Source organism: Anas platyrhynchos, chromosome 1, assembly GCF_047663525.1.
Source record: "Anas platyrhynchos isolate ZD024472 breed Pekin duck chromosome 1, IASCAAS_PekinDuck_T2T, whole genome shotgun sequence".
Taxonomy (NCBI): domain Eukaryota; kingdom Metazoa; phylum Chordata; class Aves; order Anseriformes; family Anatidae; genus Anas; species Anas platyrhynchos.
The window spans coordinates 199,206,882-199,225,345 of NC_092587.1; the positions used below are offsets into that span (position 1 = coordinate 199,206,882).

The 18,464-nt window shown below is 38.2% G+C and overlaps 1 protein-coding gene across 1 annotated transcript in view; it reads right to left on the reverse strand.

Annotated features, from left to right (window-relative positions):
* The window catches only part of TMEM135 (transmembrane protein 135), a 178,410-nt gene that overhangs the window by 90,951 nt on the left and 68,995 nt on the right, over positions 1–18,464 (reverse strand). The window contains exon 5 of the mRNA XM_038177087.2: positions 11,932–11,997. Within this exon, the coding sequence (XP_038033015.1) occupies positions 11,932–11,997 (66 nt within the window). The remainder of the gene's footprint in view (positions 1–11,931; positions 11,998–18,464) is intronic.

The window sequence follows — 18,464 nt, forward strand, 5'->3', positions numbered from 1 at the left end:
TGGGAATATTTGTTCAATTGAAGGTTAATGCCGCTAAGTACTGCTAACAGAAAATCAGAAACGGTGACGGGAGTTTCAGCAATTGCTTTCCCACATTGCCCTGCCAACAACCTCAACCTTGTTGAGCCATTTTCTCTAAGGGCTAGAAGTAATTAAGTTTCATTGCTAAATCAGTCTTGAGCTTGTCCTGAGCAGAAAAATCACTTATGCTTAATTGCATGTGGTGATGTGGTGAGCAGTCTATTAGGCAGACTGCAGATAGTGGTTTATTTTCTTCAGCTCTGCGGGGTACTTAAAATGAAAGATCATTATTTTCTTCAGGCAGTCATTTGTATAATACTTATTTCCTACAGAAAACAGTACTGCTGCTTAAAAAATGCTCATTTTTTGGGTTTATGTTGCATGGCTACACTAAATATTCTTTTGCAGGTTACAGAGTTTAAAAAGATGAGTTTGTGAGACATAGAAACAAGTGAACTGATTAAATATTATAATAAACGTCTAAGTTACAATCTAATTACATCATGTCACATGAGTTTATCAACTGTTCTACAAATAGTTAAAAACAAGTATATACATAAAGAAAACAATAAACTGCCCATCATTTTTAATACACAAAGATGCCTATCTTGATATATATCCACAATCATAGACACACACACCTGAATGCATGCACATGTCCAGGGGAATGCTCCCTGTGACCTTACGAAACCGTGCATACTGTTTGTTAATCAGAACCACATATTTTTCACCTGATTCCATCAAGAAAGAATTAGTTTCCATAAAATTGTAACCGACAGGAACAGATTGGTTTCATGGTGCAGAGTGGGAGAACTGCTCCAACAGCCTGCTCGTGCTGACATTCCTCCTGCCGGCAGACCAGACCCACAGCCAGCTTATCTCATGCTAAGATGCTAGTCGAGAAAAAGAATTTAATTCTGAGAAGACAGCAATTTAACCCTGTAAAAATATTAAAATTGAGTTAGCAGAGAACTTTAAACAGAGAAGTTCAATTAAGAGCCACTATTACTGGTTCTTGAAGTGCCCTCTGTGCTCACACTTGGGCACTGAGCAGTGGCATTTGACCTTTTCCATAACAAAGAGTTTCCTTTACATTTGTAGCGGTATTTGACTGTCTGAAGCTGGACTGTTCTCCAGGCATAGGGCTGGCCTCCCAAAACCAATTCATGACAGTTCTTTATTTAAAAGGAGGAAGGACGACAAAAATTTGAAGTATGAACTGACTTCAGATCACTGGGGGTGTAGTACCAGAATTGTGGTGTCCAAAAAAGTTCTCATCGAACGAGGATCCCAATCCATCATATGACAGAGATGCTCCAGGGTCTTCTCCCTCCTGTAACCAATTAGTATTACACTAGAAATACTGCACCTTGTTTGGGGTATCACTTCCCAATTGGGATAGACAACCTCCCTATAAATTTGTGAAAACAAAGAGTGCTTTCACATACCTTCAGTTTTCTGGGGGGTCATCCTAAAACCCTGAGCGTGTAAACTGGAGTTTCTAGGTAGTGCACTTTGATTTTTTTTCAAGGTTTAAAATAAGTTTACAAAAGGAATATTTAAATTTTAAATTTTGTACACTATTTACTGTGTACATATTTAAGTGATGCATTATTCTATTTTTACACATACTGAGAAATGCACGGCAAGATTTCAAAACTTGGCACTTTATACAGAAAACAGAATGAGTGAGGATGGAAGGCACCTCTGGGTCCATCTGGTCCCACCCCTGCTCAAGCAGGGACACCCAGAGCAGGCTGCCCAGCACCACATCCAGGTGGCTTTTGAAGATCTCCAAGGAGACTCCACAGCCCCTCTGGGCAACCTGTGCCAGCCAGTGCTCCATCATCCACACATCACAGAAGTGCTGCCTGATGTTTAGCTGGAACCTCCTGTGCTCCAGTTTGTGCCCATCACTTCTTGTCCTGGCACTGGGCACCACTGAACAGAGCCCGGCTCCGGCTTCCTTGCACCCTCCCTTCAGGTGTTTACAGACATGGATGAGATCCTCCTGAGCCTCCTCTTCTCCAGGCTGAACAGCAACAGCTCCCTCAGCCTCTCCTCACAGCAGAGGTGTTCCAGGCCGTTCATCACTTTTACGGCCCTTTGCTGGCCTAACTCCAGGATCTCCACGTCTCTCTTGCAGTGAGCAGCCCAGAGCTGGATACACCACCAGAGGCAGGATCATACTCCCTAATGCAGCCCAGCACACCATCAGCCTCTTTTGCAGCAAGGGCACATCGCTGCCTCAGGTCCAACTCGCTGTCCACCAGTACTGACCTCGGGGGTACTCGTCCACTCACTACAGGCCTCTGGCCAGACCTCGTGTCACTGACCACCACCCTCAGAGCCTGGCCATTAACCCAGTTTTCCATCCACCTCATCGTCTGCCCACCCAGCCCTTTCTTCATCAGCCTCTCTGCAAGGATCTTACAGGAGACATTGTCAAAACAGAAGTATTAATTGTTGCTACTTATTTTTGTTCATATCCCTCCCAATCTTACTTGTCATTGGTTTCACTTTTCAGCATTCACCAGCTACTATCTAAAATTTCTCATTAATAAGGAAATACAAACTCTGATTTGTATGCTTTTCCCCAAATTCTGGGCATCAAACAGGAAGCAGCTCACTAACTGCAGCACATTCACCCTGATTTCAGAAAGCCAAAGAAAAGCATTTCAAATAACATTTAGATTTATGCAACCTATTTATACACAGAGGAATTAACAACTGAAAGACAGCTACTTTATTCATGTGTGATCAACAATATTTTTAGAAGCCTAACATATGAATGAGCATAAAATAACTTGAATTAAGGTAGCAGAAAGAATGAGAGCATTAAAAATGTAACTGGGCACGAAGCAATACAGTGATTTCTTTTTTTCCAGAGGAAAAACCCTATGATGCAAAGTCAAAAATTATTCTTGACTCCTCAGTCATTCCAATCTGTCCTGGGTTTTGTTTCTTGTCAAACTGATTTGTCTCCTCGATGGGGTTTTGAAGAATGGTCATGAGCCACTCCTCCATCTGCCATCGAAATGGGAAGACATTACTCAAACAATTGAATTTGTTGATATTTCTAAAGAGCAGGCAGGAAACACCAACAATCATTTAAGTGTGATTCTTGCATTTGCATTTTTCTCCTAGAGGAATACTAGTTATCGTTAGCTGGGAATGACTGAATGCAAATAACATTTCCACTCAAATTAAAGTATCCCTTCTTCAAAGTGAATCTACATATATTATAAGCAATGAAGTAGTCGATGTGCATTTATTTTTTATTGTTATGTGTTATGAGAAAAAAAAAAAAAAAAGAAATGTGGAATATAAAGGGAAGGTAGAAGAAAGTTTTAAGAAAGAACAAAATCTTTAAAATAGCTAACTCCCTCCTTCCCATGCTGCTTGTCAAAACCTTCTTGATGATATCTGGCAAATATTTGAGAGTATAATCCAATGTACATTTTAGACTCATGTTTTACTTCACAAAGGGGAAGTTATGATTATAATAATATAAATATATTCTATCAGTCTGCATTAAAAGATCTACTTTACAATAAAAAGAATGCATAGCATGATATGTCAAACATTTAAAGTACTAAACCCCATTGTTCCAGTTTATGAAAAGCAGACAGGCTACATTGCCCATACATCTAAAAAAAGAAAGAAAAAGGAAAAAAAATAAAAAAATAAAAAATAAATCACTTAGATAGCTTACTTACATAACTTTCAAAACAGAAGTGAAATCAAAAGTTCTCTGTTTCCAAACTTGAGTGTTATCGTTCTTAAGTGTTAACTCTTCATATTCTGGAACATGTAGCCATTATCCTGTTTTCAGGTCTTTCTACCTTAAATTTACATTGTACACGATACCTAAAATGTTTTCAGTTTTGATGTTCCCTACCCTATGAATCCCACTTTAAAATTATCTGGAATACATCAGTATTAGTCAAGGCTCATGATGATTTTTAGCAAGAAATAGAATACATTTAGGCAACTCACCTATTAAAAGAGCAGCAGAGTTCTTTACATTAGGCTAAGGTTTGGAGACAAATTAACTTTCTTCTTCATGATTAAAAATGTCTCTCAACCTATAAACCACATAGAAAGGATAGCCCAGGACAATCTAGTACCGAAGACGTAGTGACATGGACACAGACCACCTTTACATAACTGAACATGTGGCAAAAACAACACTCAAACTGTGAACACTGGAACAATGTGAAGGGAATCTGGCAATTTTCCTCTCCCGGGACCTATGGCATTCTCTTTCCCTCCAGCTTCAGTTTTCACTGTATTTAAGCAGAATTATTTACTTTCAAATTACTTCCAGATATTATTGACAAGCAATTGAACTACTTTTGATCTGGTTGGTAATCCTGACCCACCAGAAGGATTTTCCAGATACCAGTACTATTTTTAAATAGTTCTGACACTCATCACATAAAAAAAAAATAATAATAATAATAATAATAATAAAAAGTCTATGCAAATACTTTAAAAAAATAAAAATTTAAAGCTAGAAATATTTCTTTTCTGTCTTGGGAACAGAGAAAGAAGTGACCTTCCTTTAAAGGAAAAGGGACTCTGCAAGTAACTGCTTCTTTCTAATTTTGCAAAGTAATACCTTTCCAAAATAAGAGTGCAAAGACAAGATAATTGAATACTGAAATATACAGGAACTTTAGATCTTACACCACGTATTCAGAAAATATGGTTTGGTTAAATTAAATTGACATTGTTTTGCAACATAATGAATTAAAAAAATACACATTTTTCTGTATACTGGCAACCCTCAACCAGGAGGGAAAGAAAACACAAATTAAGATCCAAGAGACTGACAATGCTACTTTGAAGGCAGGAAAAGTCCGTGAATGTTATGACACGGCCTCACAAGAATTTAAGTTTCATTGTACCAAACCAGACTTCTTTTGTATATGTCAAACACAGTTTGCTAGGAAGAATTTTAATTTGCAGTGAGAACAAACAAGACTCATTCTGAGCAAGAGCACTTTTAAAAAGTGTCCAACATAAAGCTGAAAACGTAGAACATCATCGGGGATATAACTAGAGTGGCTCCCATGCTGTAAGATTTATGTAAATCTGAACAAACATATTTCCTCACATATTAACATGTCAGTAACAAAGTGTTCAAGACAAAAGAATGGAAATCAGAGATGTGAGGGTAGTCTGTGAGAGCAGAGCTTTAAAACCCCAGCAATAATGACATCTTTGTGATAGGAAGGCAAGAGGGTAAGGGATCAGATGTCTAGGATCACGTTGCCGTTTGGTTTGTAACGTGCCTGTAAGTGATTAGGCCTGGTATGCCCTTGAGCTAAAATCACGGGAAACAGAGTGCCCAAAGCAATTTTATTTGAATGAAAATTAATCTCAAGTGATTCACAATACCTTTCACAAGCCACAATCCTGCCGTTTATGAAGTCTTCCTGTGTTTCATGTATTACAAATGAAGCTAGCTTCATCAGGGACTACACTCTAAATGAAGCAGGCACATCACTGTGACAAAACCCCAAATATAAAAATCATATCTATAATTCTGTAATTTCTAGAATAAAACCTTTCATATAGAAAAAAGATCATCATTTAAATGACCAATCTACACCCTGTCACCTTTACAAAACAGACCTAAATAAAGTAATTGATGTGTCCTAAGATCTCTCAAATTGCTCTAATGACAAACAAAATCAGGAAGTCCCTTCACATAAAAAAAATAAAATAAAAATTAGTTATTGCTACTAATAATAAGGATTATTGCCTAACTGACTTAATTACACAGCTGAAGTTTCCAGGACTACTGTAATACATTCTGCTCTGATGTGGTGTATGGGGCTGAAAGAGGGCAAGGAACTTTGAGCTAGTAATCCCATTTTAACATTTTCCCCTATTTTCCAAGGTAGAAATTCTATCAAAAAAAAAAGAAAAAAGATAAAATTTCACAATAAAAAAGAACCTATACCTACATATGTGTAACATGTATACACATATATAAATACAAAACTGTTTTAGAAACATTACTTCAGTGACTACTGAATTTTGTGATTTACCAGTTACTTATAGTGCAATCCATTATAAGAAAAAATAAATGCTTTCACATCTTCTTTAGCTTTTTATAATGTTTTTACATTTATTATTGACTTTAATAGAATTACTCTAAAACATATAAGCATCCTCTCATATAACAAAATAGTCTGGTTTTGAGTTATAAAGAAAAAATACTTTGTTGGAGTATTGGATTGTCAAAACAAGACAAAATAAATCACAAAAATATAAGGATGGTTCATTTGGAAATAACTGCATTGCTGTGACTAAGGTCCTTCCTGTTCAGACCAAAACAAACTGATGTTATCTTAAAAGTTGTCCCAATGCTTTTTTCAAAGCTTGAACCCAAGTGATGCAGGTAGAGCTGTGGCTCTTGGACTGTGTCATTTTATGTCTGTCCCAAGTGCAAACTGTATAGCAGAGGATAAGATCTGTGGAACTAATAGGAAAACTGTTGCAGAATGAAGTATTTCATATTGCTGTTGCCACCTTTTTGTATTTACTTCTAAAAACATAAAAGAAATTGCATGTTAAAGATCCTTACAAATCCCCTTGATTAAGTTCTAGGTAAAATTTAATCATATATGTATCACAGGTATTTAGTATAAATACAAAATCCATCTAAATCACCTTTTATAGGTAACTGTTCATAAAACTCTACACTTCATAGTACTTCCCTTACAGAAAACTCTCAGAATGAAAACATAATCCTGAAATGTATTAAACACGGTTTTAAAGGAAAGCAAAGACATGCCTTCCTACAACAAAGTACCGGCAAATCAACGTCAACTTGGATAGATCTCTCCTCAGGCACTGCAGCTAAATCTAAACGTTATTGTGAACTGAACCCCATTGAAACTTACAGACACAGTCTAGAAATCCCTTTTCATACTTTGTTTCCATTGGCATTTCATGGACAAAGGCTTTTGTATAACTGGAGCAGAAAAAAAGAAGGAATAAACCACCAAATATCCTAAATTAACGGCATTCTTTAGTACTGCTACAGACTGAGGATTCCATTTCTTTCTTTGAAACTTCTCAAAACATCTCAGCTGTTGCAGTAATTATAAAATGGACCTATCGTATAACCTAAGCTTTTTTTTTTTCTCTGATTCTCCTATACAAGTCTGTCTCTTGTGCAAGATTAATTTCTCCTGTATATCCCAGAACAAGAACCCTACATGAAGATTCAGCAAGTTCCATCATACTGAAGGTCCCCCTTACGTCTTAATGTTTCTGATGGAAGAGCACAACCCCTGGGGCACAGCCTTTCTCTTCTGCAGTTCTTTTTTGCTGCTTGACTTGAAGAACTCTAAAGATGCATACCTGAATTCTTCCACCCAGAAGAGCCAGACAGTTTACAGACTCATAAAGATGTTGTAAGAAATGAGTTAACATCCACAGAGTTCAAACGTGGCTGTTATCGCTTCTGGCTCTCTGGGAATCCTGCCTCTGCCATCACCTCTGCTGTCCACATGAGCCTACCTATTTCTTCGTATTTTTCCATTAAGCATTCCACCCCCTCTGTTTATCCTCCTGCTCCTTCTCTGGATGGGCTGCATGCATTTCTGTTTGCCTCTTCCACAGGGATTGTTAACACCGGTCCTGCAAACTATTTGTCATAATTGGATCCCTCCTTCACAGAACCAGAGAGGGATGAGGCTGGAAGGGTTGCTGGTGGTCATCTGGTCCAAAGTCCTGCTTACATGCGGGCATCCAGCTCAACCAAGCAGGTTGCCGAGGCCCACATCCAGTCCTGTTCAGCACCTCCTCGCAAGTCTTATTTGTACACACACAGAATCACAGAATCTCTAGGTTGGAAGAGACCTCAAGATCATCGAGTCCAACCTCTAACCTAACACTAACAGTCCCCACTAAACCATATCCCTAAGCTCTACATCTAAACGTCTTTTGAAGACTTCCAGGGATGGGGACTCCACCACCTCCCTGGGCAGCCCGTTCCAGTGCCTAACAACCCTTTCAGTAAAGAAATTCTTCCTAACATCTAACCTAAAACTCCCCTGGTGTAACTTTAGCCCATTCCCCCTCGTCCTGTCACCAGGCACATGGGAGAACAGACCAACCCCCACCTCTCTACAGCCTCCTTTAATGTACTTATACAGAGCAATAAGGTCACCCCTGAGCCTCCTCTTCTCTAGGCTGAACAAGCCCAGCTCCTTCAGCCGCTCCTCATAGGACTTGCTCTCCAGGCCCCTCACCAGCTTCGTCAAATGAAGTGTCAAAAGTTGTGACACACTGCTTCTGATTATCACTTCTTTGTTGTTCAGCGTGAATAAAGTTGATCACTTTTGGTTAAAATTAGGGAAAAGGTTTCTGTGTATGGTCATCAGATTTCAGCATTGCCTGTCAAACATATTCCATCTACCTGTCATGCATCCAATGACTTCTCACAGCCACTACTAACCCTTAAACCATCTTCTGGTGGTCTCCCCCTGGGGACAGGATGAGCATTCAACAGCAGAAGCTCCAGCAGATGCAGAACTGGCAAGCAAAACTGGTAAGAAAGCATGAACTGTCGAACCTGAAGCACCAGGCTCCTCCTATTTCCCTTCTCATCCTCTTCAGCAGACAGGCTGCGGTTCCTCTTGTTTCCTCACATCCCTGCCACTGCTTCCACATCAGCCGGCTCCCAGGAAGACAGCAGCTGGAACTGTGGAAGCGGCTGAAAGGAGTGAGGAGCAGACGGCAGAGATCCCTGCCTGCTGCACGAGCACCACAAACAGCTGGCCAAGTTCCCTGGGTGGTGTCAGGTACCCCGAGAGCACAGCTTGCAGCTACACCCTGACTCGAAAGCTTGTGGAGTTAATGAAACACATCCTGAGCCTCCTGTACACAAGCACAGCTGCAGATTTGGTGGGATCACATCTGCTCGTGCAGCTTTTGGATCGTCTTGGAACGAGCATGAAGTGCTAACAGAAACGAGTAAACTCTGCGAGGCTCTGTCCCACGCTCCACCCCCAGGACAAAGCGATTGACAGAACTAACTAATTAACAAGAAAAACAACATATTGATTCCTGAAGAGGAATTCTACTCCGGGGTTTGATTCCCTCCCATGGATGCTACTGCACTTAGTCAAACCAGGAGCAAAGCAATTGTTGAGAAGGTTCTTCAGGAACCTTCATGATCCAAAACCTCCAGTTCAATAACTACTAACATTATGGACCCAAATTTGAGAACTACTTTTGGCAGCCTGATTCTCTAAACTCTCAATGGTAATTTTACAAAGCACATCCAAAAGTCAAATATCTAGAATCACCTCATTTTTCAATTCCTTCAAGGATAATTAAAACAAGATTTAAAAATTCTATAAGCATACAGACTTGAGAAGATGAGTCCCAGGGAACAGGGAACGGCCAGAAGAAGGAGAAAAGGCATTTGCCCTAAGCAATGAATATTATAAATCCACCTGTTGATGACAACTGGATTAAAATGGATAACTGTTGTGTCTGCACAGAAGAAATATCTGCCCATTAATCTGTTTAGCAGTGCAGACAGAATACTGCAATTTTTAAATGAATTTAAAACAACTAAGTATCTACGTTATTTCTTCCTTCCAGTATTGAACAGTTCTACTCCCTCCTAAATGTGAAACGGGACTACACTCTAAATATTGCTGTGAAAGCCCAACAGCACTTTTGCACATTTGGACTGCTGCCCCCGGAGTTTGGACCTGCCAATAAACAAGTTGCTCGGCTTTCATTTCAGCTGCCAAGTTCACACTTCTCAAACAGAATGCGGTGAACTTTAGTTCACATTCAACTTTTTTTTTTTTTCTGGCTCCCCTTCTACTTATGCACTGTGCAAACGTTCAGCAATTCCTTGGAAGAGGTAAAAAAATTAATGTGACTCTTCATAATTATATGTTTCTTCTGGAAAAATTAATTTCTTTGGATTGTTATTCCTCATTTTCAAACTAAATGAATTCTAATTCTACAATGGAATTTAAGGAAGAGATCTTCCTCGGGTCGAGATATTTCTTCCCCTGCATGTAGCCTGATAAAAATATAAGAGAGAAAAAAGGCCTTTTTATTTCTCTCATTTTAACATTACATGACTTGCACTGAAGCCCAACCCGGGCTATGGTGTCACGGGACATGGCATGCCGGCATATCAGTTCCCCATCACCAAACGGATGCACTTTCACCCAGTTCCTCCCTTCCTAATCACAGCTACAACCTCTCACCACTCATCTTCTCTCTAGCCCTTGAGGCAGTTTAATTGATAAAGATCAGAGGAAATATCTGAAGAAACAACTGAAACATTTTCTACCACATCATTTCTACAGCATATGATGTAGCAGATACAGAAATGACCAACATTGTTCACAACAGAGATTGTTATGCCTGTGAATCATAGAATCATTCAGGTTGGAAAAGACTTTTAAGATGATCTCGTCCAACCTTTAACCTAGTATTAATGTCCACCACTAGGCCATGCTACTAAGTTCTACATCTACACGTGATGTCCCAGTGTTTTAAATGTGTGATATTATTAGTAACAATCTTAAAAGAATCATTTCATTTTTTTCCCCCCATTGTTCACCAAGTAACTACAAGGACAAAGATTCCACGAACTTTCTGAGCAATGCATTCATTAAAACACAGAAAATAAAGTACCCTTCACTGAAAAACTAAACAGAGAGAATGCGGAAGCATTGCAAATATTCCACAACTAGCACTGCTGGAAGTTGTATTACACTCTTCTGTAGGACAGAACCAAAAGCAGAACATAAAAATTATAAAGGATCCAAATTCAGAAAAGTTAAAGCTGTAAACATCAGAGCAGGAAATCTCAGGTACATCTTCAGACTCTGATGCAAAGATATATCACTTTGCTCAAAAGAAAAATTAAGGCAGTTTCATCAGTGTAAGGAACATTTTACAACACAGCTGGGATCCCAAGGTAAGTCTTGGCCTAGATTCCAGACTGAATGCACAAACTTTTCACAAAGTTACGTAAGAATTTGATGAAAATCAGACTGCCATGAAAAAAAAAATAAAAGTTTCTACATTAAAATCACTGTACTGTGACGTCCAGCTGTGGCAATGCCCAGATCAGTTCTCACTTCCAGAGTGTCATGACTGACTGGAGTATATATATATTTTTTTAATTTTCAAGCTAAGAATAAATTTCATTCCCTAGTATTGGAGATCTTAGCAATGTTCAGAAAAATGTTAACCTGACAACAACACAACAGAGAAAGAAAAACGTTCACCATCAGCAGAACTATGTATAAGCAACATAATATTCAAATATCCCTTATTTCAAACACTTAATGCATTAACACACATTAGGTATAATGTATATTATGTTGTATATATAATTACATATAATAATTACTATACATACAGTAATTCACATACTACCTGAAGCTACTTATTTCTTGGGAGAAAGACAAAGGATGAAGCAAACTCTCTAGAGCTACCCTGTAACAAAGCTCCACCTTGTGAATTTCTCTGGATTCTACTTTTTTTTTTTTTTAATATAGAAAACCCAATGAACAATTACTTGGGTAAAAGGACACACTTGAGACTCTTGTATTATAATGCTAATCTATGAACCAGGCAGATAGAAAAATAGAGTGTTTTGGGAAGAATATTTAATCTCCCACAGGACAGGATTTAAATTCTCTTCTCTTGTTTAAAAAGCCTTTAACATAGTTATGCAAGTTATATATAATCCAGCCCTCTTCACTTACCTGAAGGCAATATAATTCCCCCAGGAATTTTTAAAGAATTACATTAACAAAACTTTATCCCACATGTGCAAAAAAAAAAAAAAAAAAAAAAAAAAAGGAAGAAGAAAAAAAGAAAAGATGTATTTAGCCTTACTTCTCCGTGTCTTAAAGGTGTAATAGCTCCTCTTGCTACTGCCATTCGGAACAACGTTTCTGTGGCCTGCATCAACAAACACACACAAATTAGATATTTTTTAAAAGTCAACCCAGCTCATGAACATTTGTTTCAAATTTAACATTTTTTTTTAAATGTCAGCTACATTCAGCATTCATTTTATAACTGAATCACTTTGGTAAGTTATTTAGAAAAGTCTTCACAGGTTGGCAAAGGCTTATTACAAAGCGAGAGGTGATGATGAGACCAAAACCCTCAATAAAGGAACCGCATGTTCCCTCCCCAGTCACTGCAGTGGTTACACAAGATTCTTCATAGACATCAGAGATGTTCAGCCCCAAATAATGGTCTTCCAGAGGTTGTCACACAAAAGCAGGTCGCTAAGGGGAAAAAAGCTGCATGGTACAAAACATGAAAGCAATTTATTTTTTTAAGTGGGTGATTAACATTATAGCCTTAAATTAACAAACAACCAAGAGCACGATGAAACTCTCTTCCTTTGAAGTACCTGTGCTCCTCTTGACAACAGGAATTGTGGCATCATAAAACACAACGTTGTTCATGTGCAAAAGACAGGGAACACAACATTGGGGAAATCTGTAATTAGATCAGGCTTTAGTTAGGTTGCACATGTTCCTGTGCTAGTTGTCCCATCCTTTGTTTAATTTGGTGGGACACCGAACACATACTTCTGGCATAACCATCGACTACTGACACGTAATTCAAGCAGTAATACAAAATGATAGGTTCTGTATCACATTTCGTTCTGATACAAAAACTCAACCCATCAACACAACTGCAACATGCAAAGAATGGTTTCTATAAATGACCAGTATTTCTGTTGATTTCTCAGCTTTGGTTTTAAAGTACAAGTATGCCAAATTGCCATGTTGTTATATTTACAAGCTGGTTGGGAAAAGGAGCGAAAGAATTCACTGGTTACATAAAAACGTGGATTGGCACATCAGTATACACAAGAATAGATTTGTTTCAAAGAGCTGTTTCCATAGCAAGCAGAGAAGCAGGTTTCAATTTCAGCTGTAATGAAACATGTTTTTAATATCTGTTTCTAATAAAAAAAATTACTCTAACATTTAGGGATCTATGTTAAAAAGTAATTATCAGGCTGTTTGAAAAAAATGCTTTTAAAGTTTTAGCAGCAGTAGTATCTGACTGTCTTTCAAAATAGCAATTTAAAAAATTAAGCAGCTCAATGCTTATGTGACTTCAAGATTTGGGGGTGCACGCTGCAGTCCTACAAGACAGCTGTATCTCAACAAATGTGGTACCAAAGACATCTACTGAGATTAATTCCTCGGTCTTTCCAGGTGCAGATTAGGTAGGTTTTACCTTTTTACCCCCATGCGGGGCAGTGCCCGAGTGAAGCTCTTCTTCCCAAACCTTTATCCTCTGAGAGGTGAAGTGAACCTCAAACAACCTTTTGTGTTTCCCCAAATTGGTTTCTTTTATCAACTCTTCCCACCAATGTTTTTAAGGATGTTTCAACCGAATTGAGCATTCTGTCAATACAGCTAAGCTCCTTTTGTTTCTTTTGAAAACCACTGGGGTGTGTGACTTCCTTTTCACATCTCCTAGTATAAGATCTCTCTTAATACTCTTGTACTCCCATAGCTCATGCCAGATGTCAAAACCATTCAGAAACAAGGAAAGGAAAAAAAAAAAAAGAAAAAACACAAAAATCCAAGCTTAGAGAAGTCACATCGTTCAAAAGGATAATGATCAGACCCAGGCTTCTCAAAATTCTAACATCACACAAACGGATGATTACATTGATCAGGCTAGGAAAAGGCTGCCAGTCTTAAAATGGGAACTTATGTGTAACACTTCCATTTTGGACGAACTCCCGCAACGTCTTCCATTTCCAGCTTTCTCCTCGGCAAACCACAGAAAACAGAGACCGCTGGGGCCATCGGATGGCCAGGAACACGTTGCCCAGGGCGTGATCAACCACACGTTGACCAACTCGAGGGATGGAGGCCCTGCTGCCTCCCTGATCAACATGTTCCAGTATTGCACAACTGACTTTTCACTGGCAAGTCCCAGAAAAACTGCCATTTACAGCTGATCTGCAGAGATTTTCCAGAGAAGCACAGCCTAATTCCCCAAATTCTCCATCAGGAGTGGAAATGCTTCACGTCAGCTGAGCAGCAGGCTGGCCCCCCTCCTCTGGTTTCCATCTGCGACAAGACAAGCCACGTTTAAATCCCGAAACGCAAAACGCCCTGCTGCCACTCAACCTGTAGAGGTTGAACACGGAGGAATAAACACAGGGATGGAGAAGGGAAAAGGAGATTTGGACAAGGGATTAGAGGAGTAAAGAGGGACTGGGGCAAGGAAGCTCCTAAACCCAAGACATTTACTGGGAAGTGGAAGTCAAAAGAACTGGATAATTTAGAGAAATATCAGCTAGGTAAGGTGCTAAAAACAGGAACGTTATTCCATTACCTAAACTTAAACCTTACATGTGCCCCCCTATTTTTTATTTTTTTTTTAAACAGTAAATTCAGTCACGCTTAATGCTCCATAAAGAATAAAGGGAAAACAGCTACATGAAGGAAGGGTCCTACAACATCATGAGGAAAAAAAAAAAAAAAAAAAACAACAACATGCTCCCATACTCACCTTGCATCCTTTCTGAAATTCCTTACGTGATAACATCTTGCTAATAGTGTAAGGATCCTTACAGGTCATTACATCAATTCTGGCTAAAAACCCAGCTCACTGAACACATCTTGTCTTGAACACTCTTAGTTTTTAATTTCGAATCTACCAAAGTTATCAGTATGACAAGAGCCAATGTTCTCGCAGCATAAAACTCAGGTACAATTTGTTTTGATTTTGACGAAGCTCATGTCCACAGAGCACAAACTTTAAAGAAATGTACCTTCCATTTCAATACACTCAACACTTACATATAATTACATATATATGAAAAAAGCATGCAGTGTACTGCTCTGTCAGAAATTAACCTCTCAACGAAGGCTACCAAATAATTTCTTTGATGACTTCAGAAATAGATTTCTACTGGAAAAAATTAGCACACTTTTAGGCATCAGGTCAGAACTGCCCTTCTGCCCCCACTGAACTCTTCTCATGGCTCTTCTGGTTCATAATTCACAGTATCCTTGATCAGGGACACCCTCAGTTATATGCCATTTAGAGTAAGTTTAATTACTTGGTTGTAATGTCAGCATTCTTGCATATATTTATGACACACTTTTCCACTACCTACCAAGTTTCTACATATAATTGCACTTATTCCCTCTTAATTTAAAAATACAGCATTTGTGGTGTCAATTTTTTATGCTGAAAATATTAAAATAATCTTCTGTTTTATGTTAGGATTTGTAACTCCAACCATGAAATACAACCAACTGGAGATAGGATTTATCTTCATGTCAGATAACTAATTAAAGAAACAAAACTGTCCATTTAAGAAATATGAATACTATTCCCACAGAAACTGTCAACTGGGAATTTAAATCACTTTTAATTGTCTCTATCTCTGTTAGCATTAAGTATTCCATTAGTAATCAGATTTTTATGAAGCTGTAAAAAGTTTATATTTATTTTCATTCAATTCACTGGGAATAAGCCCTAAATAAGAACCATTACAGGCTTAGGCAGTGACTTTCGATACTTCTATTCAGAGGCATGAGTCAGAGGTCCATAAGAAAGAAAATCATCAACAGATGGTTTTCGTGATCTCAGTGTGAAATGAATGTGTTGCCAAGCTGATAGTTGCCGAATCCTAAAACTGTACTTTAAGGAATGCATACTGTGTCAGATTGTATGTGAGGTGAGATGGCAGCCTGACGTATCCTGCCACTCCGTAATGTCTCATAACTTCTAATGTCATCGATTGACAAAGATGTGCTCCCCCTCAAACAAAGCAGTCGTTTCTCTTCAAACTCCTTGCAGTTGGGTTTAAAAAAAAAAAAAGAGAAACTGCTTGTGTGAATCAGAACTGAAGTGGAAAATAATTGTGCATTATTGATGGAAATTGTAGGAGAAAAAACAAGAAAAGCAGTATTTTTGATTCCAGATGTTTTGAATTTTCTAGGTATTCACAAAAATAAAATGGTCTCATAATACTTCATCAAAATAGTTACTGTTTTTACCAAACTTAAAATTGCAAATACCAGCAGTGCAGGGGACTGCTAAAGCACATTAATTTTAGAACTACATGCTTCACATGCTATTAATTACCTGGCAAATTTTGGCATCTACTTCTATACTTGCATTCAGAAAAATAAAATAAAAAAATGAATTACGTTTAAAGATATGTTCTGAACTGCACAGATCTTTGGAAGTCATTCACAGCAATTTACAGATTTAATTAGAATGGTAATGGTGCAATTTGTTTTAAGAACAAAAATACAAAAATGGATAGAATAACACAAAAGACTTTATTTCACTCCTATTAAGTTTGCTGATCTTGGCTTCAAATAGCTGGCTCACAGCTCTGGCCTTTAAAATTTGTGTTTGTTCTCAAAAAGCAAATGACATTAAAAAAAGGTTCACAACAGTCTATCCAAAATCATCAATAACATTTTTCAACTCGATTACATATTGCAAATGAACTATTGTTACAGCCCTTTTTAACTGAGCATCACACAGCTTTTGAAAACAAGCACAAGTGTTACAAAAAAGAGGAGGGATTTGGTAAGATGCAGCAGCAATAATGAATAGGACAATGCACAAGAAGCTTCTGAAATATTTTTTTTTCTCTCATTTCTTTCCCCAAAAATTCAAATGTAGGGCAACCTTCTAGATCTAAACCTTATTCCAGATGATTTGTATTTAACTTAACTGATTAGCTTATTTATGGCTATGACATTCGATGAAAAGCACGGCAATAAAGTTTTTTCCACTTAGTCATCAGCAGACCAAATCACTTCTTACCTTTACCTGCTATGCAGGCAACTAAAATATGAACCCTATGAAACAAACTGCACAACTTGAGCTCTGTGATAAAGGATATTTTACAGAGATTTTGATAGCTTTGCACTTGTTTTCTAAAATTTCTCTAACTTGTCAGCTTTTACAATGTGGGGTCCCAGAGGAGGTGCTTCACCAGCATCCTTTCACATCGTGCTTTCCTTTGCTTTCTTGTATGATTTTGTGCAACTTTAGAAGATGGAAAATACAAGTCTAGTATTTAATGCTGTGTTTTACTGCCTGCCCCAAAGGAAAAGGAAGATGCACAAAGGGACACAAAGACACTTATCTGTGATGTGCACAAGCCCCAGCAATTACCAATTTGAGGGACGCACAAGAGAAGGGGCAAGTCTGCTGTAATTTATAGGGGAGGGAGGAAGCCCACCTCAAAGATTAGAGGACAGAAAGGAAATACAGTACGCACCTAGCCATGTATCTTATACAACTGAAGTACTAACTAGAAACAGTTCTCCCTCCTCAAGTAATAGAAGAACATTATTTCCCTTACCAGACGATTGAGGTTTCGTAAAACTCATCAATAACACTGCATATATAATCCAGTATTAAAACTAACAAGATTAACTGCATAGGTAGCTTAGAGTATTTGCAAAATTGTGGTCTAAACAGAGATGCAAAATTAACACACAAAGTCCTGATCAGTTCAATACCATTTCCATTACATTGCCAAATTCCATTTGCTCATTGAATTAAATCCATACTTTAAGACTCTTCAGGTACTAAGCTACCCTAAATACCCATCCTAATTAAACTACCCTCATCTTCATGGCGTCCAAAAAGTAATATATGTCATGGTGACACTGCAGCCAGTTAGCAATCAGCTGAGAGCACAGCACTTGTATTTCAGCAGCGTCCAAGAGACACCACTGTAGAGTTCTTGCACTAAAACTCATTTCTTTCTTCCACACTCACTGTTAAAACCAGTTTGCATTTTGCAACCAAAAATGCAATATTTTCTTTATTATCAGACCGAAAAGGCCGATGGCAAGCCTGAAAGCAGAGCAAACTACAAAATCCACTTTGCAGTTGGCTTTCACTGCGAGAACAGCCCTTGCTGCTGACCAGCTCACAGATCTCAGCCTGTCTGAGAAGAGCTGTAAAGCTTCCAGCTGCAGAACACACACTGAACAAGTGAACCAAGTGCAAAAATAATCAAGCGTTACTCGCTGCCAAGAGTATGAAATAAAAGCATTATTATTTATTTATCTTAATCGGAACCCAGTAGTCTGCAGTTGTGGTATTTGCAACTTTTTCCAAGATAATTTTTTCTTCTCCTGACTTCTCTACCCATTCTTCTCCCTTTCCTTCCTCCCACCCTCCTCCCAACGAAAGCAGCAATGCTTGGTATTTAATTGGGACTCCTGGTCCCAGCCTGTAACTGACTTTTACCTCTTCTTGTGTTCTCCACACAAAGGAGTGAACTTCTCAACTCTCTCAAAAGCTGCAATTATAAATAATTAAATATCAGGTAACCACATATATATATATATATATATATACACACACACACACAGCAGTATAATGCTGGAATT